Source organism: Trachemys scripta, chromosome 2 (assembly GCF_013100865.1).
Source record: "Trachemys scripta elegans isolate TJP31775 chromosome 2, CAS_Tse_1.0, whole genome shotgun sequence".
Classification (NCBI taxonomy): domain Eukaryota; kingdom Metazoa; phylum Chordata; order Testudines; family Emydidae; genus Trachemys; species Trachemys scripta.
Genome location: NC_048299.1, coordinates 109,658,469 through 109,675,996, shown reverse-complemented (window position 1 = coordinate 109,675,996; position 17,528 = coordinate 109,658,469). Strand labels below are relative to the sequence as shown.

The 17,528-nt window shown below is 41.7% G+C and overlaps 2 protein-coding genes across 4 annotated transcripts in view; both read left to right on the top strand.

Annotated features, from left to right (window-relative positions):
• PLEKHG4B (pleckstrin homology and RhoGEF domain containing G4B) overlaps nucleotides 1-9,414 on the top strand; it is a 126,559-nt gene extending 117,145 nt beyond the window's left edge. For 2 of the 3 annotated variants that reach the window (XM_034761400.1, XM_034761399.1), the window contains exons 23-24: nucleotides 1,381-1,440; nucleotides 8,590-9,414. In XM_034761400.1, the coding sequence (XP_034617291.1) occupies nucleotides 1,381-1,422 (42 nt within the window). In that variant the 3' untranslated portion in view covers nucleotides 1,423-1,440; nucleotides 8,590-9,414. The remainder of the gene's footprint in view (nucleotides 1-1,380; nucleotides 1,441-8,589) is intronic. The other variant, XM_034761401.1, reaches the window with a different exon arrangement.
• A 6,389-nt stretch (nucleotides 9,415-15,803) lies between these two features.
• Nucleotides 15,804-16,925, top strand: LRRC14B (leucine rich repeat containing 14B). Its single transcript, XM_034759390.1, has one exon. It carries the CDS (start codon nucleotides 15,883-15,885, stop codon nucleotides 16,789-16,791), a length of 909 nt encoding a protein of 302 aa, XP_034615281.1. The 5' UTR covers nucleotides 15,804-15,882; the 3' UTR covers nucleotides 16,792-16,925.
• The last annotated feature ends 603 nt before the right edge of the window (nucleotides 16,926-17,528 follow it).

Genomic DNA, 17,528 nt, shown 5'->3' with positions numbered 1-17,528 from the left:
GCAAAAATCCTAGAGCCAGCCCTGATCAAAAGGGACCATTATGATCATCTAGTCTGACCTCCTGCACAACACAGACCACAGAATCTCACCCACCCACTCCTGTATCAAACCCCTAACCTATGTCTGAGTTATTGAAGTTCTCAAATCGTGGTTTAAAGACCTCAAGGTGCAGAGGCATACAATTGAGGAAATGGGTTCTGATAGGGATGTGCAACAGATAAAACCATCATGGAGGAGAACTGTGGATTTTATGGTTTGCATAAAAAAGTAATTTGGATGCCCGTTTAGAGACTACATAGAAAAGTAACTACTCTGAAAATAGCTGGGTCCTGATCCTGAGTTTATCAGAGAGAGAAAATTCCCATTGGTTTGAGGATTACGAGTGTCAGATTAGGCCTCTGGATTTCAAATATGCAGTGTAGGTGTAGCCATCTCAGTCCCAGGATGTTAGAGAGACATGGTGGGTAGGGTGGCCAGGTGCCCAATTTTTGACTGGAAAGTCCAGTCAAAAAGGGCGCCTGACAGTGTCTGGTCACTGCGGGCGGAGGAGACGGGGAGGTGCTGGGTCATCACCCGTGCTAGCCCTACTTAGCCAGGTGTTGGGCGGCTGCAGCTCCACAGGTGATTCCCTCCTGACCCGGGCAGGGGGTGCGAAGGGAAAAGCAACGAGTAATGGGGGAGGAGGAGGGAAAAGGAGTGGAGTGGGCGGAGTCGTGGGGGAAGAGGTGGAACAGGGCCTATGGGGCAGGGGCAGGGCTTTGGTGGGGAAGAAGTGGGGCAGGGCTGGGGCCTCAGGGGGAAGAGGCAGGGCAGGGAAGGTTCCGGCACTCCTGCTGGAGTGTCCATTACCAAGTTGGCAACCCTAATGGTGGGTGAGGTAATATTTTTTTTACTGAACCAACTTCTTTTGGTGAGAGAGATAAGCTTTTGAGCCACACAGAGCTCTATGAATTTCAAGAGCAATTTAAGGGACATATCAACAAATAACTTTAAGATATCATTTTCTTATAAACCAAAATGTAAAAATGTGCTAAATGTGTTTTGGGGACATTATTATGAACGATTTCCTGCTGCATGTATAAAATCAGGAAGATGATTAATAAAGATGATGGTGCATCTTATATTTTTATTGTATGAAACAAAACATATTGATGATATCCAATATTTTCAACTTCAGTTTCTTATGATTAAGCAGAGGTAGTGTTTAGAAATGTTTAAGGACACATTTTTGAACTATCCCTAGAACCAGGAGAATGTTATATGATGTGCCATTGTGAAGAAAATGTTCTGATGATCCCGTTGTTATGTTAGTATGATCCAGGTTATTCCTAGCAAACTGTAATGTTGGTTTTAATTAGATTTCCCTCCCTTTTCCGTCAGAACAAAACCTCTCATGTATTAGGCCTCTCAACAATGGTTTGACTGACAGGCATTAATTCAGTAAGTAACTGGTTTTCTCAGCTCAATCCTTATACTAAAATGATCAAGCTAATAAAAAAGACTCCAGGCTGCCACGTTAATTATAAGATAATAACCAATTAAATTGGGGCACGAGAGAATGTCTTAAAACTGATCTGCATGTTCTAACAATATTAGAAAAGTTATTGAATCCTATTTGTGTCACCTCTTATTAACAATCTTCTCTAGAGAGTGCTCTGGTATAAAAGTACTATACTTTCTCCCTGTAATTCACTCTCTTCCTTCACTGAATGTTTGCCCTTTCTCATATCTGCATCTCTGGCCCACAGAAATTTGCTTTGTAGGTTGTACACATGCTGCTATAACAATGGTATGAAATGACATAATGGGGTCTACATTCTACTATTTGCATAATGCCTGACATAGAGCAGCACTGTCTATTTTTGCTTATCCGTTTGGTATGTGTCTATTATGTATGTACATATACATGTCTTCTTAACTGTTTAATTTTAAACAATGGTGTTTATGCCAACGAAGAGGTATGGTGCTGATGGAGATGATGCATTTCTAGCATGCGCTTACTGAATAGTAAAGACAGAATCCAGCACGGAATGCCTGGATTCAAAGCCTGGTAGGCTGAAGGGGCTGGCTGCATACAGCAGGCTGAGCTTGTCTCTAGGAGGTTAGCCTGTCATGGTAGGTAGCAGCCAGAGGTAGGAAAGTCCATGCAGATAAACTCCCTGCCTCTCCTGCTCAACAACTCCTGATTCCCAAGCCCAACTGCAGCCCTTCAGGGTATGTCTACACTGCAATTAAACATCCGGGGCTGGCCTGTGCCAGCTGACTCAGGCTCCCAAGGCTTGGCTTAAGGGGCTGTTTAATTGTGGTGTAGACTTTAGGACTTGGGCTACAGCCCAAGCTCTGGGACCCTCCCACCTCGCAGGGTCCTAGAGTCCAGGGTCCAGCCTGAGTCCAAACATCTACACCTCAATTCAACAGACTTAGCCTGAGCCCTGGGACCCTGAATCAGCTGGCACAGGTCAGCCACAGGTGTTTAACTGTAGTGTAGACAGACCCTCTGTCATCCCCTGCTACCTCCTGGCTCGCAAATACACACACAAGGACTGCCTGGCCTTTGGGGGGAGTTACAGCACTAGAATTGACTAACCTGTTTGTGTGGCCAGGGATGCCAGAGGCAGACTGTTCCAGGCTCTGCTGCTATAGGTCAGGCTACCATATATACAGTTTGTATTTGTACAAAAATATGGGAGTGTTTGGAGGGAAAACACTCAGTCTCCCTTGTGTAGCTAGAGAAATGCCCTGTATTATTCATTTCATGTTAAAGTAATGTAAAGTCAATAAATAACGACGAAATAACTGGGAAGAAAAGAGGAAAAACACATTCACAAAAGCAAAACAGAAAACAAAACAAAAAACCCTGAAATTTCAAATTGTTTCTGTTTCACAGAGTTTGAAATGGAACCATTTTCCATGGTGTTTTTCATGAGTTTTTAATCAAAATATTATCAATTTTTATTAAAGTAAGCTAAATTTTTCAGTTCCTGAGAATCGCATTTTCTTACTGGAAACAGAGTTTTCAGTAAGCTAGTCATTTCAATAATGATTTCTAAAATGATTTTGATAAACATTTCAATAACATTGCAAATAATATATGGATTAAAAATGCCAGGGAATATTTTTTCAAAAAGCAAAAAACTTTGGTAATGCCAGTAAGTTCTCACAAAAAAGTTTAGTTTCCTAAAATAGGCCATTTTTCACAAAAAAAATCTTTTTTTGAGAAAAATTTTGACCAACTTTACAAATAACATTTATAAAATTCCCAAATACAATTTAAGAATGGAAGAGACCGCATGTTGTCAGAAACCAAAGATTTATCGCACCATCAGTTCTTAAAATGAACTCTCATTGAAGTCAATAGGGAATCTTAAAATGAATTCTCAGTGAAGTCAAAGGGGAATCTTTGCCTAAAAATTGGTACAATATGCCCCAAGATACATACCCAACTAATGTGTTAGATAAGGAACAAGAACACAAAGAGAACTGCCTCTGCACACAGTCATCACAACAGAGATGTGCAAAGGTAAGTTTTAGGCCAGTTTTCCACATACTCTCTACCGTGCTTTCTGTACAGATTGGCTAAACCTCAGCAACTACCCAATAGTGAGTTTTTAGGGAGAGGGATTTTTTTCTTTGCCTAATGAATTAGTCCTTCATTTTATTCTTTTTATTTCTCATACAGCTGATCAGATTTGTGAAAGAATGTGGGTTTTATGATAAAAGCATGACATTTCCCAGAGTCTTAGGGCATGACCTATAAAGATTTTCAAATATGGGGCCATCACCAACTCATCCCATGCTGACCGTGGCAGCCATTTTAAATTCTGAATGCATTTTTTCTAATGTTTTTCAGATACTGACTGTTTATAGTATTAAACCACCCACTGTGTTTTTTTGTATTTTATTTTGTATTTTTATATTCCTATTGTCCTAGGTGTCCTAAAAACTAAAGCAATGAAATGTGATGGCTTGAGATTATACAAAAATACTTAGAATTAACATGCTTTGTAGTGTGTCATCAAGGAGTATTTACAGAAATATTAATTACATAGAAATATAACAATAAGTTTACAAGTTTCTGTTCATGAACAGAAAGTTACATTTCTCTTTGCTAATAACGATATTTCAGATCGGTCTATGCTTAACAGGATATTTCTGTGTCTCAAAAAGATTGAAAAGGCAGCTTACATAAACATGCAGCCTAAAATGAATTAAGAAACAAGGAAGTCTTTCAGTCTTCAGTATATTGAAACATTGCATTCCCCACCATTTTTCAAGAAGAAGAGCTGCAATTTGGTCCTGGAGATCTCCCTTGCAGGAGGCTTGCTGAACAAGGGGAGTTTATTTTGCTTGATAGGCTCTGTTAATGACTTGGTTTTGTCTTGCAATCTCTCTGTTTTAAATGAGATGAACTGCTGCTGCAATGTCTTCAGTGTCCAGTTTAATTAAGTCTACACTCTCCTCTGAGAAGAGGTTGCTCATGTCTTCTATGACCTCAACAAGTGCCTTGACATGTTGTGTAAACGAAGCCTGGGCACTATCATCTGCTCATGGTGCTTTGTGTTACCCCCTTTTCAGGTGGTTCCTTTCTCTGCTGTGGCTTCAAATTCTCCTATCACCCTGGCTACCTCTGGTCCCGCTATCATCCACCGCCGAAGGGCCTCTGGACTTTGTGTTAGACCAACAGCTCCACTATGCCCTTTGATAATGGCATTATTTTGCTCATGAGCTTGGTCAAGCGCAATTACAGAGAAAACATGCTGGGTCTTGCAAACTGTGGATTTCCTGTTTAGGAACTCTGTAGCTGTGTCTGGATACACTGTGTGAAGGCTTACCTTATCCTGTGAATGAACAGACACCTATTGAGCATAATTAGTATGATCTAATGCAAAGAACCACAGTGACAGCTTTCCAAGGCATTCAGTGTATAACGCAAGGTTTGACAGATTGACAGCACATAGATCAAGACAAGAAGCTCCAGATTAAGTGTGGTATGTCAAAAGTGGAATGTTGGGTTTTCTAGTTTCCACTTGCCACACCATTTATATTACCCCATGTGGCCTCATCTTCCCTGAGACCTTGGGTATACTGTGTGTATGCATTATAGAGCAAGATGTACTGGCCACTGGTGGGCCGCCTAGCACGAGACACATTCAGGAAGGAGTCAGCTGTTCCTGGGGAAGCCACTTTGGCCTGAACAAGGGCTTCTGTCCATCCACTGTCTTCTAGCCAATCTCAATCAGCTTTAGACTTGCCATTTCCAGATGAAGACCACTCAACATAACAACAAATTTGTCCTCTCCATTCCCAGCAGGCCAGGTCAACTCTATCAGTTTGATTATGCTGAAAAGGAGTTGATCCACAGTGATCACTGGCACATGGATTTAGGCGGTGCACAGCATTCCTTATCACATCCATGGCCTGACGAATCATTGCACAGACTTGGAGTCATCTGGAAAGAGGGGAAGAAGCGCAGTGATGGCTGGGGCGAAGTCCGGGATGGTAAGCTGCCCAGAAAGTGGCTTGATCTCCATTGAAGGTATCCAGACTTGCTGCTTGCCTTACTTGTTCAAGCCACCTGCATTCTTCTTGCGGGGTTTGCGTAATCAATTGGCAGTCTGTTTTCATTTCAATATTTGCATTAGGGATGGCAGCATTGGTTTTCTTCAAAATCGTTGGAGGGACAATTCTATAGGACTCAGGAAGTGATGATATAGACTTCTTCACTGATGCTGCAGTCTCACAGTCCAGGGCCGGAATTCTGTGGACAACTACCTCCACTTGAGGATGCTGAAAATGTGATGTCCCAGTTCTCTGGGAGGAGTCTGTTGCTGTGGTGGAGCTAGGATTGTGGTCTATGTTGTCTATGGCTGCAACAGTGAACAGACTACCACGGAGCTTGAGTGGACAGACTACATTCTTGTCCTTGGAGTGTTGGCACGCGTTGTTTGCCATGCTGGTAGAGAGGCCAACAGTCTGTCACAGGAGATAGTGGACTATCCAGGTTTAAAGGAAGTATCTACTAGCTCACTTTTTCATGACAGTGCATGAAGTATCAAACTAGTGTAGACTGGAAAAGGCATTTCTCGAGCTTTGTTGTGGTACAAACTTTCTGTTCCTTCACGGCAATGGATATTATTGTTGTACTGCAACAGCTGTGCCAAAATAAAGGTAGCTGGATAAATGGAAACTTGTTCTGAGTTTTAATGTTTGAACCACACAATATCATGGACATCAGTGCCAGTAGTGACTCCAGCACAGATTTTGCCTGGCATCCTGGGTCAAATGATGCAAGTAGACTGTGTTTTTGTTTAAAACAGGTCCCTTTGAATATTTTTTTCTGTTTGGGATAGGTGAAATGCTGCTTCATCAGTTTTCCTCACGTGCACTTCAGAGGACAAGTTTAATGCCCAGGTTGAAGGCAAGGAGCACATCACATCCTTCTTTGTGTGCTTGGAGAGCTGGAATGTGTGAAAGGATATGGGATTTTATTTCACTGTGTTGTGAATGCGCGCAGGCAGCTGTTCTAGTCTAGCTGTATAGAGCATCGTGAGGACAGCTAGTTTAAACCCTGCACCCATGTCTTCATTCAGTCTTGTCTCTTCAATCTATGTTATCAGTTCAGAAGAGGCAGTTCCATGTGATATCTTCTCTGTGTTGCTTTGCTCAGATTTCTTCCCCCTTACTTTGTTGTAGAGAGACACCAAACGTCTTGCATGATACTTTGTCCCTTGGGCCACTAAGTTCCCTGCACTTAGGTTTGCAAGCAAGCACTGGTCTTGCAGCTAAAGTGCACAGTTGTGGACTCAACTATCAATGCTGAGAGTAGAAGCTTCATGGAGGTCTTCTGATGGTATGTTCATTTCACAAATAAAGCACCTTTCTTTTTCTGGAGGTCCTTTGTTTTGGTCACCTAAGCATGTGTATTTCCTCTGCAGTTCATCAGGGTGATCCACAGCTTTTTCAGATTTTTTTTAAAACTTGATAGAGCAGGATTTGTGCCTTGTTCAAAGTTTTCTCAGTACCATCACCATTATCTAATCATCTGTCTGTGGATATGGGAAGTGCATTCATCTTATGGAAACATCTGATATTTTCTGCTAGAGTTTGATGGCCAGATCCAACATGCTCTCTTTTTGATTCTGCTGGATTAATCAACTCTATAGTTGTTTCTTCCTGACAAAGTGCACGCTTGCCTCAGTCAGTAGAGGAATGGAATGTCTCCGTTGACGGACCTGGTTCTCAAACAAGCTTGTATCTTTTTGACAGGTTTGAAGCACCAGTAACAGCCAATAGTAATCTGTATCTTTCACTACTGTGTATAGTTAATATTACCCAAACACAAAGCAGCTTTCACACAACCAAAGTAATATCTGGAAGAAAAAAGAGAAATGTGATTAAATTCTTCCAAGACCACACTGACCATCAAAATTAGTACAAAATGAGTCCTTACACCAATTTTAAGGTCTTGTTGAAGCAAAACCAAGAATACACCCCTTGTATGTCCAATTGTAAAACATTATTTGCTGATTATGACAATGTTTTTTAAATGGCTGCTACAGCCAACTTGCATGAGCTGGCGATAGCCCCATATCTGAAAATCTTTATTAGATCATGTCCTAACACTGAGGCAAATTTCATGCTTTTATCATAAAACCCACAATTCATAGAATATCAGGGTTGGAAGGGACCTCAGAAGGTCATCTAGTCCAACCCCCTGCTCAAAGCAGGAGCTATCCCCAAATCCCTAAATGGCCCCCTCAAGAATTGAACTCACAACCCTGGGTTTAGCAGGCCAATGCTCAAACCACTGAGCTATCCCTCCCCCCAATTCCCTCTCCCTTCCCCCTTACAAATCTAACCAGCTAATAAGTAAAGGTTTATACTTTTGCACAGCACAACTGACTTTGTAAGACTCCATATTTACACAAATAAACCAATGGATGTTGAAATGACTCAATTAAAATGGCAGCATTTGTGTGTAATTCATGAATTAAAGAGTCAGATTCCTCTCTCACACACACTTTGATCTCAGTCGGGAGTAACTCCATTGAAGTCAATAGAGTTTACATTCTGTAGTAGATTATAAAACTGAAACTGGGTATTTCTTTCTATATAGCTTTCGTACGTAAGAATTTCTGATACCAGTTAAAGATTCTTTATACACGTAGTGTCACATTTTCTAAAGCTCTGTGTGCTGGCCTGACTGCTCCCACTGAAGTCAGACCATAGGCTTTGATGGAACAGAGTTAGGCCAATGCTGAGCACTGCTGAAAAGCCTTAATTTTAAAACGGATCATTTTAATAACCATTTACAGTTAGGTTAACTGTTCTTTGAAATCTATTAAAATGGACTTAAGGAATATTTTTCATACACATAGATTGCATTGACTGATCCATTTTTGTATTAATTGAAAAACTTTCAATCTCAAGCAATTAAACTGAATTTTATTTTTATCACCGTAGTTCAACATAATAATAACCGAAGTGCTAATGTCTAAATAGATTGAATGCTTCACTATGCTAGTTGTGGTGTCCTGCTTTTAACTAAAGATAGTAAAACTTACTGTAACCTGTTGATTGTTTTGACAGCTATGAGTCAAATTACTATGAAGACATTTTCAGCCATGCTGACCCTGCTGTTGCAGATCGTCCCAAATTCACGTTGTGATGAAAAACCTGTGACACACTTCATGGACTCTCTCTTACTGGATATTTCATCATCAGCAAAATCAAAATCTAAACATTTTTTTAAATGACCAGAGAAGAGACATCTTATTTTTTCTTTGTCATTTTAAAGGCAGTTTTGTTGCAGAGTTCTTAATCTGCACTTCCAAAATATGAACCAAATTCTTCTCTCAAATAAGCATGCAGGTCCACTGATTCCAGGGAGTGGCATTGAAGGCCTGCAAGGGTAGAACTTGGCTTTGTACATGTGTGTGGCAAATTAGAATGTTATTTTCTGTCTTAACCTGAATCTTGTATATAGCAGGTGGTGATGTTGTAGATGTTACTATATTTTGTGCAATCCTGTAAATGTAGAAATCCTTAATAAATGAACTAATATCTGTACAAAAGGAAAACTATACAAACTGCTTGGAACTTTTGTAAATATTATTTTATTGCTGCCCATTACAGCAGATCCATTTTTATCTACTTATTAGTGTCTTCTCCAGCATACCACAAAGGCAACATGAGTTCCTGCAATCATAGTAAACATGGACTTCTGTTAGAATATGGCATTTTCTAGAGATTAAAAATAGAAATAATTATTTGTAATCATTTTCAAATATCAAATATGAAAACATATTATTGTTCATGGATTGTTGAAAACAGTTTGACTTTTGTTACTTCAAACACTGCCCTTGTTTAATAATTTTTTTTAAAAAAATAAACAAAACAATTTCTACCGTTACATTTATTTTTATTGTATGTGATGTTCTTTTTTTTTTTTTTCCAACCAAGTACTTGAGAGTGCTGTAAAATCATGAAACTTTGAGCAGTATCTATCAGGTTTTTAATCTTCTGTTTTATGATAAAATTGTGATTCTGATGGGTTTCCAAGAGGGCATTATAACTATAGGGCATTCATAGGACTGACTCACACCCTTTGTGAGGCAGGGGTGTGATGAATAAATAAATTAGTGACAGAGGGGAAATAGGGAAGAAAGTAGTCGACTGACCATTTACAGTAGTGGTATCTGGAAGGCACTCGCCTTCTCCTCTTGGCATAAGACCCTAGATAGATAATAAAAGATAAATAGACAAAGATACAAGAATCCCCAATTTAGGGCTACATTGTAACAATGTAATCTATCCTGAGCAAAGGCAGCGTCTAGCTGTGCTGTCCCTTGGAAAGTCACAGTTCAGTCCCTGCTTCTCCCTTTGCATTGGGGGGGAATAATCTGTGCCAGCTCTTTATTTCTCCCTCCCTGTCAGTTCAGCTATGCTGGCTGGCGCATTGGGCGATAAAGTCAAAGTCTATATTCATTCTTCACCCCTGCCTGCACAGGAAGGGGTGTAGCACTCTTATGGTGCTTACCTATGCTGTGACCTGCAATGTGGGTAACTAGTACAGGACACTAAAGTTTCATTCCCCTCACTCTCCTTTGTAGGCAACTGCCAAGCTTACCCTTAATTAAGGTGTGTGTATGGGGGGAGGGTGTTTCTATTGTCACATCACTATTTTTGTGTCACAGGACAAAATAAGCAGCACCTTCCAGTAGGGCTTGTTGTTACAGAGAGCACTGAACTGATCCAGAAAAACCTCGGAGCTCCAAATGACTCCTCTATATCTAATGTTATCAGCCATCCACACTTTGATAATTTGATGGGGCTGTTCTGCATTCTGAACGCAGGCCTGCAGGATATGAAAAATTTCCCCAAGATACCAGGATGTTGCATCATGACATTTGTTATGGAACAATAAGATATCAAGCATTGGGATAAAATGAATTGGTCTTGGAGGACTAACTTTAATAGATGGGAATTTTATGAACTTGTATGTGATGGGTTGTCACCCCTGGAGTGCAGTCTGGGAGCTATGGGAATCGCTTTGCCCCCTTACCATTCAGCTGGGCTGGTCCTGCTCACACTGCCTCTCCAGGTCCTGTTATCACCCAACACAACAGCAGGTGGCACCACACATCCAACTGAGCTACCTGAGTGCTTTAGCTAAGCCACTCAAGGACAGACCGAAGACAATAGCTAGTTTCCCAGCTCCCCAGCCTTGCACCCTTGCTGGAGTATAAACCCAGTATTATATGATTTTGCACTGCATAGGGAGCTGTACAATGCAAGCTCATTAATATAGGTCACTTTCCCCTCGATGTGGGGAAATTATGCACAACAAACTTGTGTTAGCCAAGATGAGATTTTCCCAGACACTTCACTTAAAGACACATTGGTTAAGATAAAACATAAAACAAGTGTATTCACTACAAAAGGTAGATTTTAAGTGATTATAAGTGATAGCAAAGAGACGAAAGCAGATTACCTAGCAAATAAACCAAAAAACATAAACTAGGCCTAATATAGTAGATAGGATTTGAATTAGCAATTTCTCACCCTGACTGATGATACAAGCAGTCCATCAAGTTTCCATAAAGAGGCTAGAAATCCCTTTAGCCGGGGACCAGCACTTCCCCCAGTTTAGTCTTTGTTCCTTAGGAGTAGGGGGAGTGAGGTTAAGAGATGATGTCACTCCTCACCTTATAGAGCTTTTCCATATGAGGGGAACCCTTTGTTCAAAGATAAGTTCCCAGTCCAGTTTGTGGAAAAATATAGGTACCAAAATGGAGTTCAGTGTCATGTGGTCTGGTCACATGTTCTTGTATGCCTTGCTGAGTCATAGCAGCCTTTATGCGTAGTCTGGCTGAAACTTGCTCAGGGAGGCTAAGCTCTTCCATGGTCCATTGTCTTTGTTGATGAGCCATTAGCACTGTGTAGCTTCTTCAGTGTTGTACCTGAAAGGCTAGTTGTGGGTGTTACCCACAGTAAGCATATTTGAAATACAGATACATAGTTAATCTTCGTAACCTCTGATAACAAAAATGATACATGTACACAAATAGGATAATCATATTTGGCAAATCATAACTTTTCCAATGACACCTCACATGACCCATCTTGTACAAAATGCATCATAATTATGCTATAATCATATCACTATGATGAATATGGGGTGCAGTGTCACACTGTACATCTGATACTTTATAAACATTCAGTTAAGAAACCAAATGTAATTTACAGGACATTTCCCTCCATCTTATTGTCCTAACCTTGTGAACTAAATATCTAACCCAATCTTCCTTATTCCCTATGGTGATGGGGTGTTCACTCCTTACTAGCTTAGAAGGGGTTAATGAGGCTGAGCAGGGGCCAGTTAACTGGCTAGGCCACCTCAGAGCGGAATTAGGGGATTAAGTAGCCCCAGATTGATGATGGTGCCCAGCTGAGAAAGAACAGGCGGGGCTACAATACACCAGGAAGCTGGCAGCAGAAGGGGACTGCAGTGAAGAATCCTGTGGCCACTCTCTGACCGTTAGCAAGAGAAGGAAACCCGGGGAAGAGTTAGAAAGTCCAGGGCTCCAGGCCATGAAGGAAGGATTTACCCAGAATGGTGGTGGAGCGAAAGTCTGACAGAGGTATAGAGTAGAAAAAGGTTCAGGAAAATGGTAGCAAGGTGGGATGTTGTGGACCTTGGCTGCTGATTAGAGGTTCCCTGTGCCAGAACCTGAAGTACAGGTTGGGCCCGGTTTCCCCTGGTAGCCACTGGAGAAGTGGCACAGTCTGGGCAGTGAATTGGAAGACGGCTGGAGACCGTTTGGATGGAGACACTTTGATAACACCCCTGGAAGGGGAAAACATAGTAACCTGGCTGGAGGGCCAAGCCATGAAGGGAGAGCACGCTGAGTTGCAGAGTAAGAGCGAGGCAGCAGGATGCACATATGAGTGATGGAAGGGGGCATCGGACCTGGAAGGAGCTATGCCCCAGAACTGCCAGGAGGAGACACCCTAGCAGTGAGCTGGCCCTGCAACATCTAGATTCTCCATTGCTCCTTACTTTTGAAGGGACACATGCTATTCCACTTTACCCTATCATCACTTCTATCCGCCCATGTACTAAGATATATGGGTCAAACCCTAAGGTTCTTGTTTGGTTTGTACTTAGTCCTTACTCAAGCAAAACACCCATTCACTTCAAGTGATAGTTTGAGTAAAGACTTTAGGATCTGGCCCAGGAGCAAAGCACATGTCCTATTAATTGTTGACTGTTCTCAAGTCACTTCCTTGTTGTCCTAATCAGGATTGAAAACGTCTCACCTAATGCGCCATCTGGTTGCCATCACAACGTTTCATGAATTTGTGGCTGTCCTTGAGATCTCTGGAATCTAGGTGAATAAACTTTGAGTCTGAGTGGATTTCCCCAGGCTTTCTTTTTCTGTAAAGAAGACTTTTTAGTAGCTATCACCCTTTGCCAGATGAGGGAGCTAGCTCCAAGTCTTTACAGGTTATCCACAAGATTCTAATCTCTAAAGATAAAATGCTTTGCCCTCGCACTGGATTTTTGCCGACGATTTTTTCAGAATGCTGGCTTCATCAAGGAGAGGGTGTCTTCTACAAACCAGATGTTGAGCTTAGTTTTAATACTGAGAAATTGTATTTTTAAAATGTCCATATATTTTCATCATCTACAAGGAAAAGTCAATGAGGATCTGCTATCTAGCCAATAACTATTGAAAAAGATTGTGCAATAGATCATCCCTTGTTATTTATTTAGTATTTGTACTACCCTAACCTTAGTCATGGTCCAGGACCACATTGTGCTAGGCACTGTACAAACAGAACAAAAAAGATGGTCCTTGCCCCACAGAGCTTACAATCTAAGTATAAGACAAGAGACAACAGATGAATCCAGAGGGATAAGAGAGTACAAGGAAACAATGAGACAGTGTTGGTCAGCATGATAGGTAGTGATCTCTGCAGCATCACCATTGCCAAGTTTTTTGTGGGCAACACAGCAAGGAAGGATTTGGGGAAGGCTTCAGAGGAGGAGGGTGAGGTAGTTTTGTGGATGTTTATGGGAAGTGAAGTGCAGCATGGGAGAGAGCATGAAGGTGTGTGTTTGAAAATTTAACAAGTGGGCAGTGAAGGCTGGCATCATGGGCCAATCAGAGGTGAGTATCAACACTCGATAGCGAATGAGAATGCCTTGAAAGTGAAGGCAATCAGCGTATTTGACAGTACAGATATGACAGTGCAGAGGGAGCCAGTGGAGGGATTCAAAGAGAGGGTGACATGGTCAAAGCAACAGGATAGGAAAATGATCTTTGCAGCAGCATTCTGAATGGAGATAAACAGGGAAAGATTGCATTTGTCAAAGTCAGAGAGAGAGAGAGAGATTGCACCTCTTAATTGTGCCTTTTCAAGACAGTCTCAAAGCCCTTTCCACTATAGCCAGGGCTGCTGCTAAAGCTTGTTGGACTCATATCCACTTATCTAAAATATGTAAGACAGCTACTACAGTCAAGTAGATCAGAGGAGAGGTCGGATGCTCACCTCAGTGCAGCAGCATGCCAGTGTACTTTAAACTGTAGTATTCTCTAGACCAGTGATACTCAATTAGATCTACCTGCAGGCCGATTTGAGAATTTTATCACAAGAGGCAGGCTATTTGCTCAGAAGGCTGACCAAAAAACCCCCCCAAAAAAACAGAAAACAACAAAAAATTCAGCTGCCAATAAATAAAGACCTTGATTGCACCATAAGTATTAGTGTTTCTACCTTTTATCAAAGTTTATAAATCAACATTACCACCTTGTTGGTGGCAATCTCTAATGGGAGAGGTGACATCAATGATCTCCAGCAAGCTTTGTGAAGAGTGGTTTGTAGGAGGTCAGGGCAAGGTGCATGCACTGGTGAAGATGCACTGGTGAAGATACTCATCTGTCAGGTGATTGGTATTGGTTTTTTATAATGTTCATGGTAGAAAATGCAGATTCGCAGAGGTATGTTGATCTGAACATGTTAAAAGATAGATGGGTAGATTTTGGCTATTCTGAAACTGGTCACATACTGAGTCCAGAAATCACAAAGTCCCACTTCTCTGAATTTTTCCTGAAATCTGAAGCCTTACAATTTCTAATTGAAAGGCATCTTCATCAATTGAATCAAAAATGTTGATTGCTTCAGAAGGGCAAGGTCCATTAGCAGAGACAACAAATGGATCATGAAAATAAAAGCAAATTCTTTTGAATATTAAAATTCTCAAATTGCATTTTAAAATTTTCAGTCAGAATGTTTAGGAATTCTTGCATTGTTTTCATCAATGTGTCATCTGTAGCAATAACGACACCTCTTTCATTACAAATTAAGCACTGCCAGCTACTTATGAAGGTAGTCCTAGGCAAATGCTAGGCAATGTATCACGGTTTGTGAATTTAATTATAAACATTTTTTAAGGTGAGCTGGCAGGCACACAGTATGCCTTGGTGGGCCACATTTGGCCCGCAGGCCACCTATTGAGTATTAGGTTCAGTATGCCCAGCTAATCCTGCAAGATGGTGAACAGCATCAGACTTGATGTCTTGCAGGAGCACTCAATACCTTGCAGGAACAGACCCCAGAAGTGGGGATGCATATTCTGCATGGAGAAAGACTTCTCAGTAACTGGAGTTCTTAAAAAGATTGCCCCCACAGATCCACATTCTGCATCCCTGCTTGTCTTTGGAGTAGCTGCTCTAGTGAGAAAGCAAAGGAGCTGGAGCAGTGTATCTCTCTTCATCAACAGAGGCACGATGCCTTAAGGTGCATGTTTCAAAACACATAGTCCTACCTTTGACCTGCTGTCTAAAGGGTTTCAGGTCCACATTGCTTGGAATCCAAAAAGTGGAGACCTATGGAAACTCCAGTTAGTGGTAAACACTGCACACTAACATTTAATATTTCTTAAAATCTAAATTAGTTTAATCACCTTTCAAGAAAAAGCTAAAGTGTTTTTATTTTAAAAATAATCTGCAAACAATAAAATGGTTAATTGCAGATAGAGAACTATTCCCATGTACAAGTACTTTTCACAGCTCTGCCAGCCCTGTTTGATGCCAGCCTGAACTTATCAAAAACTAACCTTTATTATAAAAATGAAGGTTAAATAAACAAAATGGTCCCTGAATAAATGAATCAAAATATGTGACTTGTGCAGACTGTCACTAGTACCAAAATAGAAGTCAGGGCTCAGCATGTGACTACTCATTTTACCTTCCCAGAGACATTTCACTTAGTAGCAGACAGCAGCTGCAGCTAAAAATAAAGACTGATAAGCAACCAGAACCTTAGTTAAACACAGAAGCCACCCTCAATGCCGGAAAGAAATCAAAGGCAACAATGAAGTCGCTGCGGTTCATCAGTGCTGAGGCATTGGTATCGAATGCACAGCTTGCCAGGAAAAGTCTCAGCAGTGTTGCACATAACCTTTTTCCTCTTCTTTTTAAAGCCAGTTATTTACTGGAGCAGGGGGAAGTGATCCATGACCTGGTGGAAAACTGGCCCCTGGCAGACTTTAATATAGGAAAACTGTTAGGGACAACAGTGGATTACCAGGAAGACATCAGCAGCAGAGCATGCTGTGTTTGTTTGGAAAGTTGTCTAGTTGGGCTGAGAGATTATGTGTTGAATTGCTCTTCTCCATACTCAAAGAGACTGAAAGTGGTGGACCTGACAGGCATAAAAGATGTTGAAGTTCAGCTCTGCAAGTGTAAGAAGACTCTGGGAAGGTGGGCCAGGACAGAGCTCCTATCAAAGCTCTGTTTTGAGCTGCTTGTCGAAATGCAAAGGCTGCAGTTCCATCCATGTATCTTTGATATTGCTATTGACATTCTCATTGACCTGTTTGTTACAGAGCGGAACTATGAACTTGTGGTCCAAGCCTTACTGATGAGGTGCCACTGTCCACTAAAAATTCGTTGTGTGGCATTCAGAGCTGACAGTCTCGCTTTACGAAAGCTTTTCTACATCATAAAGCTCACAGATCCCTCTTCGCTGCGCAAACTTGAAGTGGTTCACAATATTCGTTTGGAAATGGAGCACTTGGAAGTGCTGTTTAATAACATCCACTTTCCTCTACTGACATCACTTACCCTGCCGGCCAGAGCATTCAATGTGCAGCGGTTTGCAGCCGAGGATGAACCAATCCTTATGACTATTGGAGAAAAGATGAGCCAAATGACGCAGCTGACCGAGCTGAGCCTGGCATTTTCTACCCTCACAGGAAAAATACGGAAACTGCTCAGGTAAGTTGTTCCCAACAGTGTGACTGAAAGTGTGATGAGCCACTCGTCAGCTCAGTGGCACTGAATTAAGGGCTGCCAAGGCTAACGAAAAGGGGCGGGGTGAACAATGGAAATGTTTTCATTGGGAAATCCATTGAGATGTTTGCAGCACTCCAATCAGGAAGCTAATGATGTCTAACTCATCTGCAGAAACCAGACTGTAAATTTACTACAATCCTATGGTGATTTTATGTGGAGAGAGGGACACTAAGGGCAGTTCTACACTATGGGGTTAAGTCGACCTAAGTTACGCAACTCCAGCTAGGTGAATAACCTAGCTGGAGTCGACGTACTTTAGGTCGACTTATTGCGGTGTCTACACCACACTGGGTCGACGGGAGAAACTCTGCCATCAACTTACCTTATGCTTCTTGTTCCGGTGGAATACCAGAGTCGATGGGAAAGCGATCGGCAGTCAATTTAGTAGGTCTTCACTAGACCCATTAAATCGACCCCCGGTGGATCGATCGTCGCAGCATCGTCCACCGGTAAGTGGAGACAAGCCCTAAGATCAGTGGTGAGCTGGAGCCGGTTCACACCGGTTCACACGAACCGGTTGTTAATTTTTGAAGCGGTTTTAGAACCACTTGTTAACTGGCTTCCCTGTGAGGGAAGCTTTGATGGGCTCTGGCCAGGAAGCGTGTAATTCCTCCTCCCAGGCAGCGGGGGGTGCTGCGCTGCGGGAGTCATGTGGGCTGCCTT